This window comes from Alosa sapidissima, chromosome 23 (genome assembly GCF_018492685.1).
Source record: "Alosa sapidissima isolate fAloSap1 chromosome 23, fAloSap1.pri, whole genome shotgun sequence".
NCBI classification, from domain to species: domain Eukaryota; kingdom Metazoa; phylum Chordata; class Actinopteri; order Clupeiformes; family Clupeidae; genus Alosa; species Alosa sapidissima.
In genome coordinates this window covers 19,698,145-19,714,432 of record NC_055979.1, presented here as the reverse complement: position 1 = coordinate 19,714,432, position 16,288 = coordinate 19,698,145, and the positions used below count along the sequence as shown (strand labels likewise).

At 51.3% G+C, this 16,288-nt stretch overlaps 2 protein-coding genes across 6 annotated transcripts in view; both read right to left on the bottom strand.

Moving 5' to 3' along the window:
* Positions 1-3,766, bottom strand: part of arl13b (ADP-ribosylation factor-like 13b) — a 10,295-nt gene extending 6,529 nt beyond the window's left edge. For 3 of the 4 annotated variants that reach the window (XM_042080058.1, XM_042080059.1, XM_042080060.1), the window contains exons 1-2: positions 2,824-3,766; positions 592-662 (exon numbers count right to left, since the gene is read on the bottom strand). In XM_042080058.1, coding sequence (XP_041935992.1) covers positions 592-662; positions 2,824-2,882 — 130 coding nt within the window. In that variant the 5' untranslated portion in view covers positions 2,883-3,766. The remainder of the gene's footprint in view (positions 1-591; positions 663-2,823) is intronic. The other variant, XM_042080062.1, reaches the window with a different exon arrangement.
* Positions 3,767-3,897: 131 nt separating this feature from the next.
* On the bottom strand, positions 3,898-16,258 carry znf654 (zinc finger protein 654). Of its 2 annotated transcripts, XM_042080022.1 has the most exons (9): positions 16,081-16,258; positions 14,665-14,810; positions 14,030-14,111; positions 13,706-13,841; positions 13,345-13,547; positions 13,079-13,215; positions 12,556-12,697; positions 7,674-12,159; positions 3,898-6,067 (listed from the first exon to the last, which is right to left on the bottom strand). In XM_042080022.1, exons 1-9 carry the CDS (start codon positions 16,204-16,206, stop codon positions 6,057-6,059), a joined length of 5,469 nt encoding a protein of 1,822 aa, XP_041935956.1. In that variant the 5' UTR covers positions 16,207-16,258; the 3' UTR covers positions 3,898-6,056. The 2 variants fall into 2 exon arrangements, with proteins under 2 accessions (XP_041935956.1, XP_041935957.1); XM_042080023.1 differs by lacking the exons at positions 13,079-13,215; positions 13,345-13,547; positions 13,706-13,841; ... (1 more) ...; positions 14,665-14,810; positions 16,081-16,258 and adding an exon at positions 12,918-12,954.
* Between the last annotated feature and the right edge of the window lie 30 nt (positions 16,259-16,288).

The window sequence follows — 16,288 nt, the reverse complement described above, 5'->3', positions numbered from 1 at the left end:
TGTGTATGTGTACACCTGTGGGTGTGTGTGGTGTGTGACTAGTGTGCTTGAGTGAGTAAGTAAGTAAGTATATATACTCTTTTGATTCAGCGAGGGAAATTTGGTCTCTGCATTCATCCCAATCTGTGAATTAGTGAAACACTCAGCACACAGTGAACACACAGTGAGGTGAAGCACACACTAATCCCGGCGCAGTGAGCTGCCTGCTACAACAGCGGCGCTCGGGGAGCAGTGAGGGGTTAGGTGCCTTGCTCAAGGGCACTTTAACCGTTCCTACTGGTCGGGGTTCGAACCGGCAACCCTCCGGTTACAAGTCCAAAGCGCTAACCAGTAGGCTACGGCTGCCCCGATGTGTGGTGTGTGTGTGTCTGTACACCTGATGTGGGTGTATGTGTGTGTGTGTGTGTGTGTGTGTGTGTGTGTGTGTGTGTGTGTGTGTGTGTGTGTGTGTGTGTGTGTGTGTGTGTGTGTATGTATATGTGTACCTGCTGTGAGTGAGTGCGGTGTGTGTGTGTGGTGTGTGTAGACCTGCTGTGTGTGTGTGTGTGTGTGTGTAGACCTGCTGTGTGTGTGTGTGTGTGTGTGTCTCACCTCCTTTGATGCCTCTGACCGTAGCTGTTTTCCCGGCGTTGTCCAGTCCAACCATCACTAATGTCACTTTCCTGCAGACACAAACACACACCTTCATTTATTTATTCTCTCTTGTATTTGAGTGAGCAGCAACACTGGTCATTATACAGCTGTGTGTGTGTGTGTATTTGTGTGTGTGTGTGTGTGTGTGTGTTTGTGTGTGCTGGACTCCTGCTGAGTTTGGCTGATGCCCAGGAGCATTCCTGAGATCACCAAGCTGCCCATCTCTGCCCCCACCTAGCATGGGCAACCTCTCACACACACACACACAAACACCATCACATAATACACAGTCATCAAGACACACACACACACACACACACACACGCACACACACGCACACACACACACACACCATCACAACACACACACACACACACTACACACACACACTACAAGCTACATTTATCACAAGTCACAAACACACACACTACAAACTACAGTCATCACAAGATCACACATCACAAGCTACAGACCATCAGGAGCAACAGGCTAACATATACTAATACAAGCTATAGGCTACACCACCACAAGCTACAGTCATCATAATCTACATACGCTAACACAAGCTACATGAGCTTACTTAACGGACCAACACACACTTGTCCACCAGTAAACAATCACTCTAGCGGACTAACACATACACACACACACACAAACACCCCTATAACACCTATCCCCACGTAAACACTGTATCATTATGAGATGACAGATTTCTGCTGGGTCGTTAACACAACACTGACAAGAGAACCACTCAGTTCCTCTAAGATTAGTTCTCTGTGTGCAGGACATCCAAGAACTAGGCTAGTATCTCTCGCCTGGCAACTCACCAGGACAACCAAACAGATCCTCCTTTCAAGAGGTCGACATACACACACACTCAAGCCCACCCATAAGCATTAACTCCAAAATAACACACACAGACACACAAAAACGCATAAGCTTAGATACTTAACTGCAGCGCTTCCGCCGAAATGACATCAACTGCACAATCCACGACACAGTCCTCTGTAGCCACAAGGCCTTCATCGAGGCAGCGGACCGGACCAGTAAACCCACAGACTGCCTCACTCCCTCGCTTTCCCTCCAGTCTCTAACACAACCCCCCCCCCCCCCCCCCCAAACCCACACACATATTAACACACACACACAGCCCTTGACATCTCCATCTGTTGAGATTAGCTGGGGATTTCACCTGAGCCGATCAGACACACACACACCGCTCAGGTCACTGGGATGTCTGTAGCATCTGCTCAATGCCACCGCATATGCAACACCTACACCCTTCACACACACACACACACACACACACACACTAAACACAATACTCTCCCACTCACAACACATTCACAACACCAACAACCCAACACTACACACACCACCCAACACACAGCTGATAGAACCACACACATACACTACCATGTCTATATCAAACATAGCACCCAACTCACTAACAGAATCACACACACACACCAAAGCCAAGAGACCCACACACACATACACACACACTAACAAACATGACACCACACAACAAACAGCTAATGTAACCATACACACATTATACCAAAAACCACAGCTAACAGAATGATAGACACAATATCAAAAACACCACCCAGCCGAACACAACCTCACCACAATATACCACCCCACAGTACAGCCAAACAACACCAACCGCACCACAATGGGGAAACTGAGTTCTATCCTACATCTGTTCAGTGCTTTGAAAAAGCGCTACACAGGCTATAGCGCTATACTACGTATACAGGCCATTTGTCATTTAGCTATAGGGAAGATGTGACAGCACCGGGCCAAGGGTGGAGGGTCGGTCCCAGAGGATGTGACAGCAGCGGGCCAAGGGTGGAGGGTCGGTCCCTGAGGATGTGACAGCACCGGGCCAAGGGTGGAGGCCGGGTCAGTATCAGAGGATGTGACAGCACCAGGCAGAAAGGGTGCCTAATAACAGAGATGGGACGCCCGTCCACCAAGTATACATATCTATATCCAGGTATCAGACTGTGTAGAGTCTAGTGTACTAGCCATAAAACAGTGCAAGGGATGATGTAACATCACACCAAAACACTGGCTAACGGGGAGTCCCTAATCGTCGAGCCAGCGGATGACCTCATGGTCCGACATACATTTCGATAAGATATTATTCCCAAATAGTTCACACACACACACACACACACTCACCTGGCAGGCTCGCGCCAACGTTTCAACCAGTTGCAGCAGTTCGCCATCAGAGCGAACATGTCAGTTCAACCTGTGGAACTGGGACCTGCTCACGCCGCGAGGCACACTCTCGCCACCGCACTTTCCAGCAATCGTTCAGCTCACCCTTCAGCTGCATACAGCCATCGCAACCGTGTACAATCAGTGAAGTCTTCAAACATGGACCTGCTTGGTGCTGTTAGACGCTAGCCACTGATTACGGCCTCATCCTGAATTCAGCGTGAGAGACTAGTAAAATATCTGTAACGTTCTAGCGGAGGCTTGAATAAATATTATGGTTGGTTAATACTGTATGCTAGCTAGGTAAGTGCGGACCTTGTCTTTCCACACCATCCCCGTTTCGACGGAGTTGTCAAAACCAACTGTGGCGTTAACATTAACGTAGCTAACACACTGAGCTAACTTTGCTGTTAGCTAACTTACATAGCGGATAGCATAGCTAGCTGTAAGTAACGGTAATGCTACAGTTCATACGATTAACGTTTGCTCGGCATTAACTTTTAACTGAGCCAACTTAACAAACCCACTGGCTTCAATAATAACGAAGAATCGGCAATTGTTTTCGATTTCGACAAATAACGACAGGAACAGTTGCCAAATGAACCGTTAGCTAACCGCGTTAACGTTAGATCTTCTTGGCTAGGATAAAGCCAGATAGAAGTTAGCCTGCTCAATAAAACATGCTCACAAAGACTTCACTCAACATGAATAAAGACTTCTCTTACAACTCATCATCTTACGCTGCTGATGTCTAAAAGTGTTAAAAGCTGTCATTTCTGAGAAGTTAGCCAACATCGTTCGTTTGCAAAAAATCTCATTTGGATTGCCGTATCAGCTGGCTAACGTTGTGCTTATTTGTTTACGCCATGGAGACTGGCTGCTATGGCTGCGTCTAGGTTGATTGTGCGCAGACTCCGGTATCCCCGTAGTTCCGTTCCAACTATGGTTCCAACGGAGCTTTACGAGCGCGACGTCAATGGTCGGAGAGGGGAAAAAACATCTTTCCATCGATCAAGAAACCAAGCGCGCGAAGTGTATATTTCCAAATATGAGCTTTATTATTTAGACAAAAATGTCTTATATAAACCCTCCCCTCCAATCATACGCCATACAAACTCTCCATTTATTTTACATAGTTAAGAATAAAAAAGAATATGAATAAATTAAATAAAGCTGTTATTATTGGATCAAACATCTTTACAGCTCTTTTTAAACTTAATTTCCTTTACAAAGGACCTATACAACAAGGCTAGTCGCTGACCAACATTTTCAGAGACTGTACAAAGAAAACGGCACATAACTGAAGGCTAGTCCTTTTCAAGAGTGTTGCTAAAAACCTCTGAACCAGCTTCTGATGCGGAGTCCATGACACTGCCCCCCTCCCCAACACACACTCACAGTCATAACTCTAAAGACATGAGCACCAGAGAATTGTAACTGTAACTGAAATAATAATCATTCTGATAATGTGATAAAACTGACGAGTAAAACAACTTAGCTAATAGGTGGGTACTTGGGAGGTGCAAACATTCACAAATCAATTATTCATAAAATTATCAAGTGGTTGTGTGTGACTGGGGGGGTAGACTTAGAGTAGGCGAGTGTGTGTGTCTGTACAGTGTTTAGAAACAGTGTGTGTGTGGGGGGGCAGACTACAGTCGGATGAGTGTTAAAAAAACAAAAACACGGTAAAATGACAAAAAAAAAAAAAACATCATCAGTGCAAATTTGTCCTCTATGGAGCTCTTCCACTTCCAGCACAGACGGCACTGGTCCAGTGCCAGGGAGGGTGCAGGCTTTACTACGGCTCCCTTCTCACAATCATGTTTCAAGGCATCATGGACGACTGCACCAGGAGCGGGCACTAAGGTCCAGGAAGACTCTACCCAGAGCGGTCATTAGAGCCTTTCCACCAAGTACAGGAACAAGGGCTCTGGCTGGGGTACATTTGGTAAGAGAGGCTGGCCACTAAAAAAAATGTTTCTGATGCAGGAATAAATGTTAAAGGAGAAATTTTTACATAGATCTTGATCGCTAGACGTCGCAAAGTACTATCGATAGGAATAAAAACAACCAAAATCGGTGCTACCGAACTGGAGTAGCTTATGGCCAGTACTCACAGTGAGCTACAATGCTAGGTTTGGGGGCATCATCTAAACGTGCCTTTTTGCCTCTTAACAGACTCAAAATGTCATTAAAAGGTCTGTGCAACATGAACTTGTACAAACTTTGAATTCAAACGGTTGCTTCACAATAAATGAATTAAAACATATTGTTTTGTCACGTAAGGGCCCTGTTCATGTTGCAGACCTTTAATGACATTTTGAGTCTGTTAGAGGCTAAAAAGGCACGTTTAGATTATGCCCCCAGACCTAGAATTTTAGCTCACTTGGTGTACTGGCCATTAACTGCAGCTACTCCAGTTCGGTAGCACAGATTTTGGTTGTTTTTTTCCTATCGACAGTACTTGGCGACGGCTAGTGATTAAGATCCATGTAAAAATCGGCTGGATTTCTCCTTTTAGTTGATCTACCCTGAACTACCCAGGGTTGTATGTATTTCATGTGTCCAGTCTGAACTTGAAGTACTTTGGCCAGACACTTACATTTGATATATTAAAACAAAATCAGCAAAATAGGTGTAGTGATTAGCAACAATGATGAACACTACCTAGCAGCCACTCTGAACTGTGAGAGAGGCAGTCCTTTCATACATATCCTTAATTCAGTCTGGCGATATGAGGTTGGGGTCATAAGACCTGGAGTCATTCAGTGTCAGCTAGAATCTCTGCTTCCCACCCCTGAATCAGAATTAGGGCATAATCTCTCCCAGGCGACTCCCAGAGGGAGGGGGTTAGGGTTCATCTCTCCCGGAGGTCCCATGGAGGTCTCTCAGAGGGAGGGTTAGGGTTCATCTCTCCCGGAGGTCCCATGGAGGTCTCTCAGAGGGAGGGTTAGGGTTCATCTCTCCCGGAGGTCCCTCAGAGGGAGGGTTAGGGTTCAACTCTCCCGGAGGTCCCATGGAGGTCTCTCAGAGGGAGGGTTAGGGTTCATCTCTCCGGGAGGTCCCATGGAGGTCCCTCAGAGGGAGGGTTAGGGTTCATCTCTCCCGGAGGTCCCATGGAGGTCCCTCAGAGACTCTCAGGCGTCTCCTCCAGGTTTCACGGGTATCTCACAGCTTCCATGGTCTCCCCTTCACCAGCCACCTGTTCAAATCAAATCAGCAGAACATGAGTCAGCAGGTACAAGGAGTCAGCAGGTACAAACGGAACCATCAGGTAAGCTGTGCAATTAATCAAATTTCAATTTTGGCTCCAAACGATCACAAAAATATTATTTTGCCAAATCCCGTGAAGAAATAGGTTTTTTGGAAATACATACAATTTCAACTCATCCAGCGCACTGATTCACGCTGCTTCTTTAAGCCACACACTCGACACGCACCTCCCCTCTGTGCACAGGCCACTCAAGTTTTGGGAACTGTGTGTGTGTGTGTGTGCTCCTGCAGTCGGTAGCATCATGAACCACGCCAAAATTGTAACTAGCGCATTCTCTGCTAAGTTTCTTATTATCACTGTCAATCCAGGCGACTAGGGCTGGGATAAACGATTATTTTTTAAACGATTAATCTAGCGATTATTTTTTCTATGCATCGATTAATCTAACGATTCATTTTTTCAGTCCGATTCGTTTTCGACTCGATTCAATTATCGATTAACTCCCCATTAATTCACTAATAGCAACTTATACATGTTTATTTACATATCTGAATGAAAAAACATGAATTTCTTAACATTGCAATATGTTTATTGCTCTTAAGATTCCAAAATAAAAGACTAGGCCTATACAAGTGCAAAGTAATGCATTCTTAGTCAGAGGCAGCATTCAATAAAGTTCAGTAGTGTATGTCTAATTGAGTGCCTGTCATTTTAAGACGTTCGTGTGGGAATCCTTGCAATTAACATTAACACAGTTAAAAGGCTGCTGATGTGTGGATGCAATTCATAACGTATTTAGTTCAAATAACGGTTCATACTTCTCAATTGGACAAGGACTTCTCAGTCTTGGAAAACACTTTTCCATTTACATCGGGATTTTGCAAGTTATTCAGAGTCAATAAAATGACCCCTGCATGAGTAACGAATAGCTACAAGCAGCTGCAAGTAAGCATGCTAAACTTGACATCCAAACAGTATTCTAACGTTAGCTTTGAGATAATGTACTATGTTGTGATAAGACCTTAGCAGAGTTTACTTTAACTTTAATGCAGCAGTTTTGAACAAATTTGCGCAGCATGGTCACGATGCTAAGCGGATTTAATAGCAATTTAGCCCACTGTGTTCTATGCAGTGTTTCTATGTGGCAACAACAATCGTGAATATTTTGTTAAATGCACATGCAGAGGAGGAGCAGCAGGCTCGTTACGAGAGAGAGTGGGCGGGGCGAGGAAAGGCTGTGTGAGTAGGCTAAAAAGTGCAGCTCAATGAAATTATTTTATCCTATCTGTAATTTAAATAGTAGGCCTACAACATAGAACATCAATGTGTGGTGGCCGGTTTTGATTTCGTGGTGCCCAGCCACAGATTAGTCAACGTATGGAAAACACTGAAGGTGTAAAATTAAAAATATTTAGCAGCACACAACACTCTTTCTTTCTTTCCTGTTCTTCTAACACTCTCTTTAACAATCTGTGTTTTTATTTGTTACACAATCGTGGTTATGATTTTTGCCATAATTGAGCAGCCCTACCATCAGCTACAACAGTATTTCTCATGTACAGCACTTCTTCTCACTAGCAGTTACAGCACTCACCTTCCTCGTCCGAGTCGAAGCCAAAGAGGGCAGTGCACTTCTTGAGGTGCTCTTGCAGTTCGTCGGCGCTGGCCAGGGAGGTGAAGCACCGTGAGCAGCGCTGCCTCTGAGAGGGGGCCACACTGGCACTGCTGGCGCTATCGCTCGCCACCTCGTCCACTTGCACCACCGGCCGCCCACCCACCGCTGCGTCCTTCCGCCGCTTGGGCATGCTGGTGTACCTCTCGTCCAGGTAGGCGCAGGGCAGCGGGCGCACAAAGGGTTTGGTGCCCACACGGCCATACGGCGACACAACCGGAACCTCCGGCTCTGTCCTCGACCTGGCAACTGCACTGGCGCCCAGACTCAAATCCGCCGTCTTACTGCTGTGCCCGTTCACTAGGCCCTGAGGCCCGCCCCCACTGGCACCAGACGGCAGAGACGCCACGCCCCCCCCTCTCTCCCCGCCAGGGTTCAGGTTAGCCGCTGCCACTGGGCCAGGAGAAGCCGTCTTCTGCTCCGAGTCCAAACCTGTAGCAGCTGGCACCTGGTCTTGTGGGGGTGCCTCAGTGCTCAGGAGAGGAGGTGGCACCGCAGTGCCCGGGATAGGAAGTGGCACGGCAGTGCCCGGAACAGGAGGTGGCACGGCAGTGTCCGAGAGAGCAGGCGGCACGGCAGTGCCCGAGAGAGGAGGCGGCGGCATGCCTTTGGCGGTGACCCGTACCTCCCCGTTCTGGGGCATGACCCGGGGGCGTCGGTGGCGTGGGGTCTGGACGTAGTGCTTTCGCTCATGGCGGTGCAGCTCCATGCTGGTCTGCGTGGTGTGCGTACAGCCGGCGAAGCAGCACTGCATGCGGAGCGCGTGCGCGTGCCTCTCCTTCACATGGTCGCGCATGTCCCCCAGGCGGCGGAAGGCCTCTGGGCAGCCCTGCTGGGGGCAAGGGTGGCGTAGGCTGGCGTGGCAGTGCCGCCCTACGTGGTCGTGGAAGTGCTGGAACGAGTGGAAGCGGCGCGAGCAGTACGTGCAGCGGCCATCCGTCGCCTCGAAGGCCGAGCGGAACGCCGCGCTCTCTGCGGGGTGATCCTGAAGCAGGTGGCCCAGCATCATTGAACCGCGGCTCCGCAGACGCAGCTGGCACCACTCCACCGGGCACGCAACCAGCTCTGTCGGGCACAGCAGATCGCTCCCCTGCCCCGGCACCTGGGCCGAGCTCTCGCTGGACTTCACCTCTCCGGCCTCCTGCTCCGGCCCCTCCGCCTGGCTGCTCAGGGCCGTTGGGGCCCCAGCCTTCCCCAGGGGCTTCTGTGCTTTACGTTTGATTTTGTTTGGTTGTTTGTTGGTTTGTTTGTTGGTTTGCTTGTTGGTTTGTTTGTTGGTTTGCTTGTTGGTTTGCTGGTTGGTTTGCTGGTTGGTTTGCTGGTTGGTTTGCTTGTTGGTCTGTTTGTTGGTCTGTTTGTCAGTTTGTTTGGTTGGTTTGGCTGTAACAGGCTGGTCTCCTGCTGCCGGCTGCGATGCCACGCCCCCCTCATCTGTGATGTTCCCCTGGCTCTCAGAGGAGGCGGGGCCTCCAACGAGCTTCCCCCTCCTCCCTCGCCTCCGTCTGTCTTGAACGCCAGCCTTCACCCTCGGCCGTAGCGGACGCCGTTCCCTCTGAACAGAGCCCTCCTCCTCCTCCTCCTCCTCCGACTCCTGTTGCACGCGCCTCTTCTTCCTCCTGATCTTCCCGTTGGGCCGCAGCGGGTGATGCTTGCTGTTGGACTGCGTGACGTCTGCTCCCTCGGGCGCCCGCTCCGCCTCGGCCGGGACGAGTTTCCTTTTCAGCCACCAGCCGTGTTTCTTCTTCTTTTTCCCGGTTCTTCCCGGCTGTCCCGAGGTCCCGAGGGCAGGGCGCTGGCTGTGAGCGGTTCCGTTCTCGCGGGCCTCCGCCGGCACGGGCGGGAGCTCCGCGCGCAACTGCGCCACGTGGCGGGAGAAGTGCTCGTACGCCTCGTCCGGGTCCTCAGGGGGCTCGTCGCAGAACATGCACTTCCCTGCAGACAGCAGCTGGTTGCCCCGGTAATGGGAGTAAGCGTGTCTCATGATGTTGCCGCCCTTGAAGACTTTGTCACACAGGCGGCAGCGATGGACGAGCACAGGGGATTCAGCCACGAAGGGTGAGGCGGGCACGGGTGCTTCAGGTGGTACGGTCCCGGGGGCGGCTCTCTGTAGCGCCGTCTGAGCAGGTGTGTGTTGCACTAGGTCCATCTCAACAGGTGTGTGTTGCACTAGGTCCATCTCAGCAGGTGTGTGTTGCACTAGGTCCATCTCAGCAGGTGTGTGTTGCACTAGGTCCATCTCAGCAGGTGTGTGTTGTACTGGCATCGCCTGAGCAGGTATGATTTGCTGCGGAGTGGTGGGAGACGCGAAGGCCTTCAGCTCAGGAATCTCCGGTGTTGTGGCTGTCGGTTGGGCACTGGTCAGTGGAGCTGCCTCTCTTGGGATAGGCTCCGACACTGAGAGCAGAGGCTGCGGAGCCAAGAGAGCCATCTTTTGTAGTGGTGGTGGTGGTGGCAACTCTAGTGGTGGCTGTGGGGCAGGAGCCGTGGCAGGTACCAGGGCAGACGCTGCAGTGGCACATGGTGCCAGGGCAGACGCTGGAGTGACGCAAGCTGCCATCTCGTGCAGCACAGGGGGAAAGGGGCGTCCAGCAGCCTGCAGCAGGTGAGTGTGGGACGGCTCAGACTTCGTAGGGGTCCTGGCCAGTGGTGTCTGCGGTGGCCGCTGTGGCGTCCCGTCTGGAGTCCGATCTGCTGCCTGCACCGCCGCTTCTGGCTCTCTGATGGCTTGCAGCTCGACTGCGCCAAGGGGAGGGGTTGACTCACCGTCGGCAGAGACTGGAGCCACCCGAGCCGCCATCACACTATTTCCCGCAGCAACAGGGCCGGCCAGATGCCTGATAGCATCACAGCTGTCCAGGTGGTTGTCGTCACTGACACGGTCCCCTTTGTGGTGTCGAACGCCGTCTAAGGCTAAACCATCCTCTGCAGTGACCTTTGGCTCAGCTGTCAGTCTAATTTCTTCAGTAGCGGCTGTGTGGCTCAGCTTCTCAGTGTCATCTAGGGGTGTGGATGCAGACGTGTCCCCTGGCTCAGCCGAGGAGAACGTGGCCACCTCCACCTCCACCAACTCCACCACCTGAGGCTCAGAGGCGGCCGCTGGGGTCTCGCGCCTCTCGGCGAGCTTAAGGGTCGGCTCGGTCTCCGGCTCAGCGTCCAGCTGCACGCCCTGTTCCTGGTGAGCTTTTGCATAGCTGTGGAACTGCCGGACCGCGGCCAGCGGGTTGTGCATCTGAAACGAGCCTTCAACGCCGCTCTCCGAGAACATCTGCAGGAGTCGGAGGAGTGACGTGTCGTCCGCTGCTCTAGTGACCTTCTCGCAGCGCTCTGGGACACACCTGGGAACAGGTGAGGATGGGGATTCGGTCGTCCATGTGTCCACCAGCTCGTTGTCGGGCAGGGAGAGCTCCAGCATTTGGCTCTGCCCGTGGAGCGGAGCGCCATCCAGCCCGTCGCCGAGCCCCTGGATCTGAGCCGCCAGACTCCGATTCCGCCCGTACGTCCTCATCTGCCCTGGGGGCGTCTGCGGCCTGCGACCCGGCTTCTTGCCCGGCCTGCGGCCCCGCCCTGGTGCGCTGTTCTCTGCTTGCGCCGCCGCCTCCTCCTCCAGCAGCCAGCGAGGCTTCCTCCCCCGCCGCTTCCAGCAGCGGCGCTCCGCTTGCCGCGAGAGCACCCGCTGCTGCCGCGACAGCGTGCCGCTGCCCACCTGCCGCGCCAGGTTCTGCTGTGCCATGTCCAGCTGCCGGAAGGACCGCCGCAGTGACGACGACGAGCTGTCCACCAGCTTCACGCTCGGCTTCCTCCCTCGTCGCTTCCCCTCCCCCACCACCCTGCAGGGTGCCTCACGCCCAGGGACCCGGGGTCTCTCTCCCGTCGTCGGCACGGTGACCGCCAGTCTCCTCTGCTCGCTGGCAGGCCGCGGCGGCAGGGCGGCGGCAGTGGCATCCGGCGGGTCGAGTTGGCAGACGCACGGCTCGCGCACGCAGCAGGTGGCCGACCAGGGCTCCTCGGCCAGGATCTCCGTCAGCTCGGCGTTGGCCAGCGGGTCACTCAGCAGGCTCACACATGTCGAGCGCAGCGTCAGAAGGTTCCAGAACTCGGGGTCGAAGTAGAGCCCCTTCTTGAGGATCTGAAGCACCTCGAAGCGAACGTGGTTGCCCACGGGACTGGCGTCCACGCTGTACTCCACGTCGGGGTGTGTGTAGAGCAGCGACACCGTCTTGTAGGACTCCACGGTGCGCTCCAGGAAGAACACCAGCAGCGCACACACGCGACACACCTCCAGGTCCGAGGGCAGCAGGAAGGCCACGGTCTTGTAGAGCAGCGACTTAGTGACCAGGTCACTCTGCAGATCCGACTCCAGTGCCCGCGCACACAGCTCCACACAGAACCTCAGGCCACACTTCCCCACCTGCACGCGCACACGCGCGCACACACACACACACACACACACACACACACACACACACACACACACACACACACACACACACACACACACACACACACACACACAGTTAAAGCAGTCAAGGCATACTAAAGTAGGCATACTATAACTACAGAGTATCAACACACGTATAAGTGACTGACAAATACCATACATAATCTTAACTCCCTCTTCAGCTAGTAGAGACCATAACCCTACAGTCACATTAGCTACAAGACAGCAACAACTCAAGCAACTTGCCACTGAGTTGGCATTACGAGTTAGTAAACAAGGCTGTGTTTCGCAGATAGTTGCTTGCTAACTTTTACAAAATTATGTGTGTGTGTGTGTGTGTGTGTATTCTTGTGCGTTTGTGTGTACCTCTGCCAGGATGATCTTGATGAAGGGGAAGACGGCGCGGATGTTGGTGGCGGTGAAGATGAGCTGCTGGCATTGCTGCAGGAAGTCCTCAGTAGATGGGTTGGCTCGGAGCTGCAGCTTACTCCACACGAACACCAGATCCCTGCACACACACAGGCCAGGCACAGGCAACACTATGAGTATGTGATCATCTGTAACTATGTGTGTGTGCGTGCCTCCGTGCGCAGGTTGAACATGTCTCTGGTGCATGCATGTGTGTGTGTATGTGTGTGTGTGTGTACCACAGGTTGAACATGTCTCTGGTGCATGCGTATGCGTATGCGCGCGCGCGCGTGTGTGTGTGTGTGTGTGTGTGCGTGTACCACAGGTTGAACATGTCTCCGTTGTATGCGTGTGTGTGTGTGTGTGCGTGTACCACAGGTTGAACATGTCTCCGTTGTATGCGTGTGTGTGTGCGCGCGTACCACAGGTTGAACATGCCTCCGGTGCGTGCGTGTGTGAGTGTGTGTGTCTGTGCGCGTACCACAGGTTGAACATGTCTCCGTTGCGTAGCTGCTGGCTCAGGAAGCCTCGGCTGAGTGACAGTAGCAGCTCATCATCCTCCTCCCCCTCACAGCCACAGATGATCTCCACCGCGTCCTTACCGTCAATCACAGACATCTGACAAACACACACACACAGTTACGGATGAGCACCACAACATCCTCAGAGACAACATCCTTAAACATCAATCACAGACATCAGACCGAAAACACACACACACACACACACCTTAGGGTGTCCCCTTACCTGTGTGTGCAGGCAGTCGTGGAACGAGGCCTTCCACAAGCAGGTGAGGTAGGCCTGCAGGAAGAACAGGTGTCGGCCGGCACTGGGGTGCTGACTGCAGGCTTTGGCCAGAGCCATGGCCTCCTCCACGCGCTCACACACCAGCAGGTAGCGCACGCGCAGCTCCAGGAACACACATGCCTCCGAGCCAAGGAACCTGCTCACTGCAATACACATACAGTGCAGTGTTCAGTGCAGCGCACACATACAGTCACAACACAGCTCACTGCAATACACACACACACACACACACACATTCCTGCTCACTGCAACAGATACTCAGACACAGAGCACACAGGCATGCACACACACATAGCCTTACCCTCCTCTGGTGCCTGTGGCGCCCCCTTGAGGATGCCCTGCAGCACTGCACTGGCCCATGGGCCCCCATCTCTGATGATCTGCCTCAGCTGCAGCAGGTAGACATTCTGATGCCGCACCAGACACGCCTGGCACTCCTGGGGGGGGGGGGGGGGGGGGGGGGGGGGGGCAACATAAAATGAGGCTGCAGTTCCATGGTGTATGTCCACAAGGTGTGTGTGTTTGTTTTTGTGTGTATAATTTTGTGTGTATAACAAGGGTGCTATATTCCGTACCACCATAATCACAGACTCAAGACTGTGTTCCATGGCAACCACAGACTCACCTGAAAGGAGTCCAGAATGCCTTTCAAAGGGTCTTCAGGGAACTCGTCTTTCCCAAAAAACAAGAGCAACTCAAACACACTCCTGAAACAGAGAGAAAAAGTGTGTGTTAGATGTTTCACAACTGCTGTTTTTCTTTTTTACTAGCTAGCACGTTTTTCATGATAGTGGTCAACTAGTCATTATTTATTGGTATACTGCTGGATTACTACTAGTGCTGGCTGTTGGCAGTGGGTATTTCATTTTTAGATGGTCATCCATAGCAGACAGGTTTTTATTGTACTTGTACCATGTACAACTTGAATGCCACTGTGGAACAGGTCTCATTTTCAATGTACTTCCTTACATAGGAATATTAGCCTGTTTAACCTTTAGTCATTTTATCCACAACTAGTTAACCGCTACTTACAGCACCGAGTAACGACTAGCAATTTTAATAAAGTGTATAAAATGTATGTAAGCGAACAGACAACAGATTTCGGCATGATCTTCCATGGATATGTGGGAAAGGTACAGCAACAGACAGGAGACATGGAGAAAGACTCCCAGAGACCTCACGCAAATGGAGCAGACGGAAGACATGGAGAGAGACACACACACACTTACACAGACACACACACAGTGGGGCGATACGTACAGAGCCAGGGAACTGAGGGTGTAGCGCACGTGTTCACAGTCTGCGGGGAAGGAGGCGGTTCCTCGCACGAAGGAGCAGAGCGCCCAGCGGAGAACCTGCAGCTGCGGCAGAGGCACCTGCCATCGCCCTGTGTGCTCCTCTACCAGCTGGGGGCCAAGGGGTCAGCGGTCGAGCCAGGGAGAGATTGGCGAAAGAGACCCAAGGAGAGGTAGAGAAGAGAGGGGTTTACAAACACAGAGCTGAGAATTTAACTGCCTGCTGATATTGGCCAACAACCTCATGTAGATAACGGTTAAACGTCCCTACTGCACCATGCTGGACTGTCTGTGCCAAAGAGATAATAATGTGTAGCTTTCAGGAGATGGCTTATACATTTGAATTATTGAATTCATACATTCTTGAATTTCCCCTGGGGATCAATAAAGTATCTATCTATCCATCTATCTATCATCTATTCATTTGGACGCCATCTGTCTATGATATAGTCCTAATCTTGTGCCAACTAGTATGTACGGACGTGACCAATTGTACCTTTTAAACGGTTATATCAAAACATCAAACTGTAGGTATTTAAAACTAGACCTAATCAACAAGGTGTCTGCCAACCTAGGACAATGCCACATGGCTGTATTTACAAAATGGTAACTGCTGGAAATCAACCAAACTGCTCAGTTTTATACAACTAGGCGGATAATGTCGGGATAAACTGTCACACGTACACATGACAGGAAATGCAGTCATCACAACAGGCAAGGCATTAGCAAATCTGAAATGGGAAAGGGCATCTCGGCTAACGTTATGGCATGATGCCTGCGAAGCAGAAAGTTTAAGAGTTCATGTCGAGATGTTTGCCTCGGCCTAGCAACACCACGTCTGAAATCAGGCTAGTAAACGTTAGCTACCGCAGGTCCTATTATGCATAAAAAAACTCAGGCCAGGAACTTGTCTGCAGCCTACTGAAGATGTTCATAGTCAAAGAAACTTTGGGTCTGGACGTCGTCCGCTACCAAGAGTTAATGGCCTCTCTATCACGACTGTCGTGTAAATAGCTAGCTACCAAGATACCGACCGTTAGCATCAAGGAGGCCTGCTAGCTGTTTTGGAATGCAGCTATCATTAGCACCTAGCGATTAACTAGTTCCCCAGCAAGCTAACTATCAAATGTCTACTGGCACCACCTTCCTAACTCAAATAATAACCATCTCAAGCCTACAGCCTTATGCAATTTGTTTATGTTTGCAAGTGACCGTATACGGTGTAGTTTCAAGCAGAGGCCACTGAGCTCCATTGACTAACGTTACTGGGGGAGGGGAATTGTCTAGCTAGCTATGAGATAGCTCTTTTAGCTAGCTCTTTGGGAACAACTACAACTGGGGCCACTTTGTTTAAGATACGAGATAAAAGTTCGTATCCTACCTTACAGAACTTTGCACAGTAGGACTTGCTTATGTGTCCATGTTCGTCGCGTGCACTGGCAGCCAGCAAACTCTCTAATTCTTCTTTTAACCTGTCTAACTCCACTTCACTCTCCTCTTCCGCCATACTGGCCGTCTTACCTAGCGCGTACAACAGCGACCACAATGTTCCCCCGTAGACCTCGCCTCTCCTTCCCAAAAACCTGATT

What these genes read in the sequence shown, in the direction of transcription:
- znf654 (XM_042080022.1), bottom strand. Translation starts at nt 16,206, where the DNA reads ATGGCGGAAGAGGAGAGTGAAGTGGAGTTAGACAGGTTAAAAGAAGAA. An exon ending in ACCCTCAGTTCCCTGGCTCT is followed by an intron (nt 14,112 to 14,664) that starts GTACGTATCGCC and finishes TCTCTGTTTCAG; the next exon opens with GAGTGTGTTTGAGTTGCTCT. An exon ending in GCATTCTGGACTCCTTTCAG is followed by an intron (nt 13,842 to 14,029) that starts GTGAGTCTGTGG and finishes CCCCCCCCCCAG; the next exon opens with GAGTGCCAGGCGTGTCTGGT.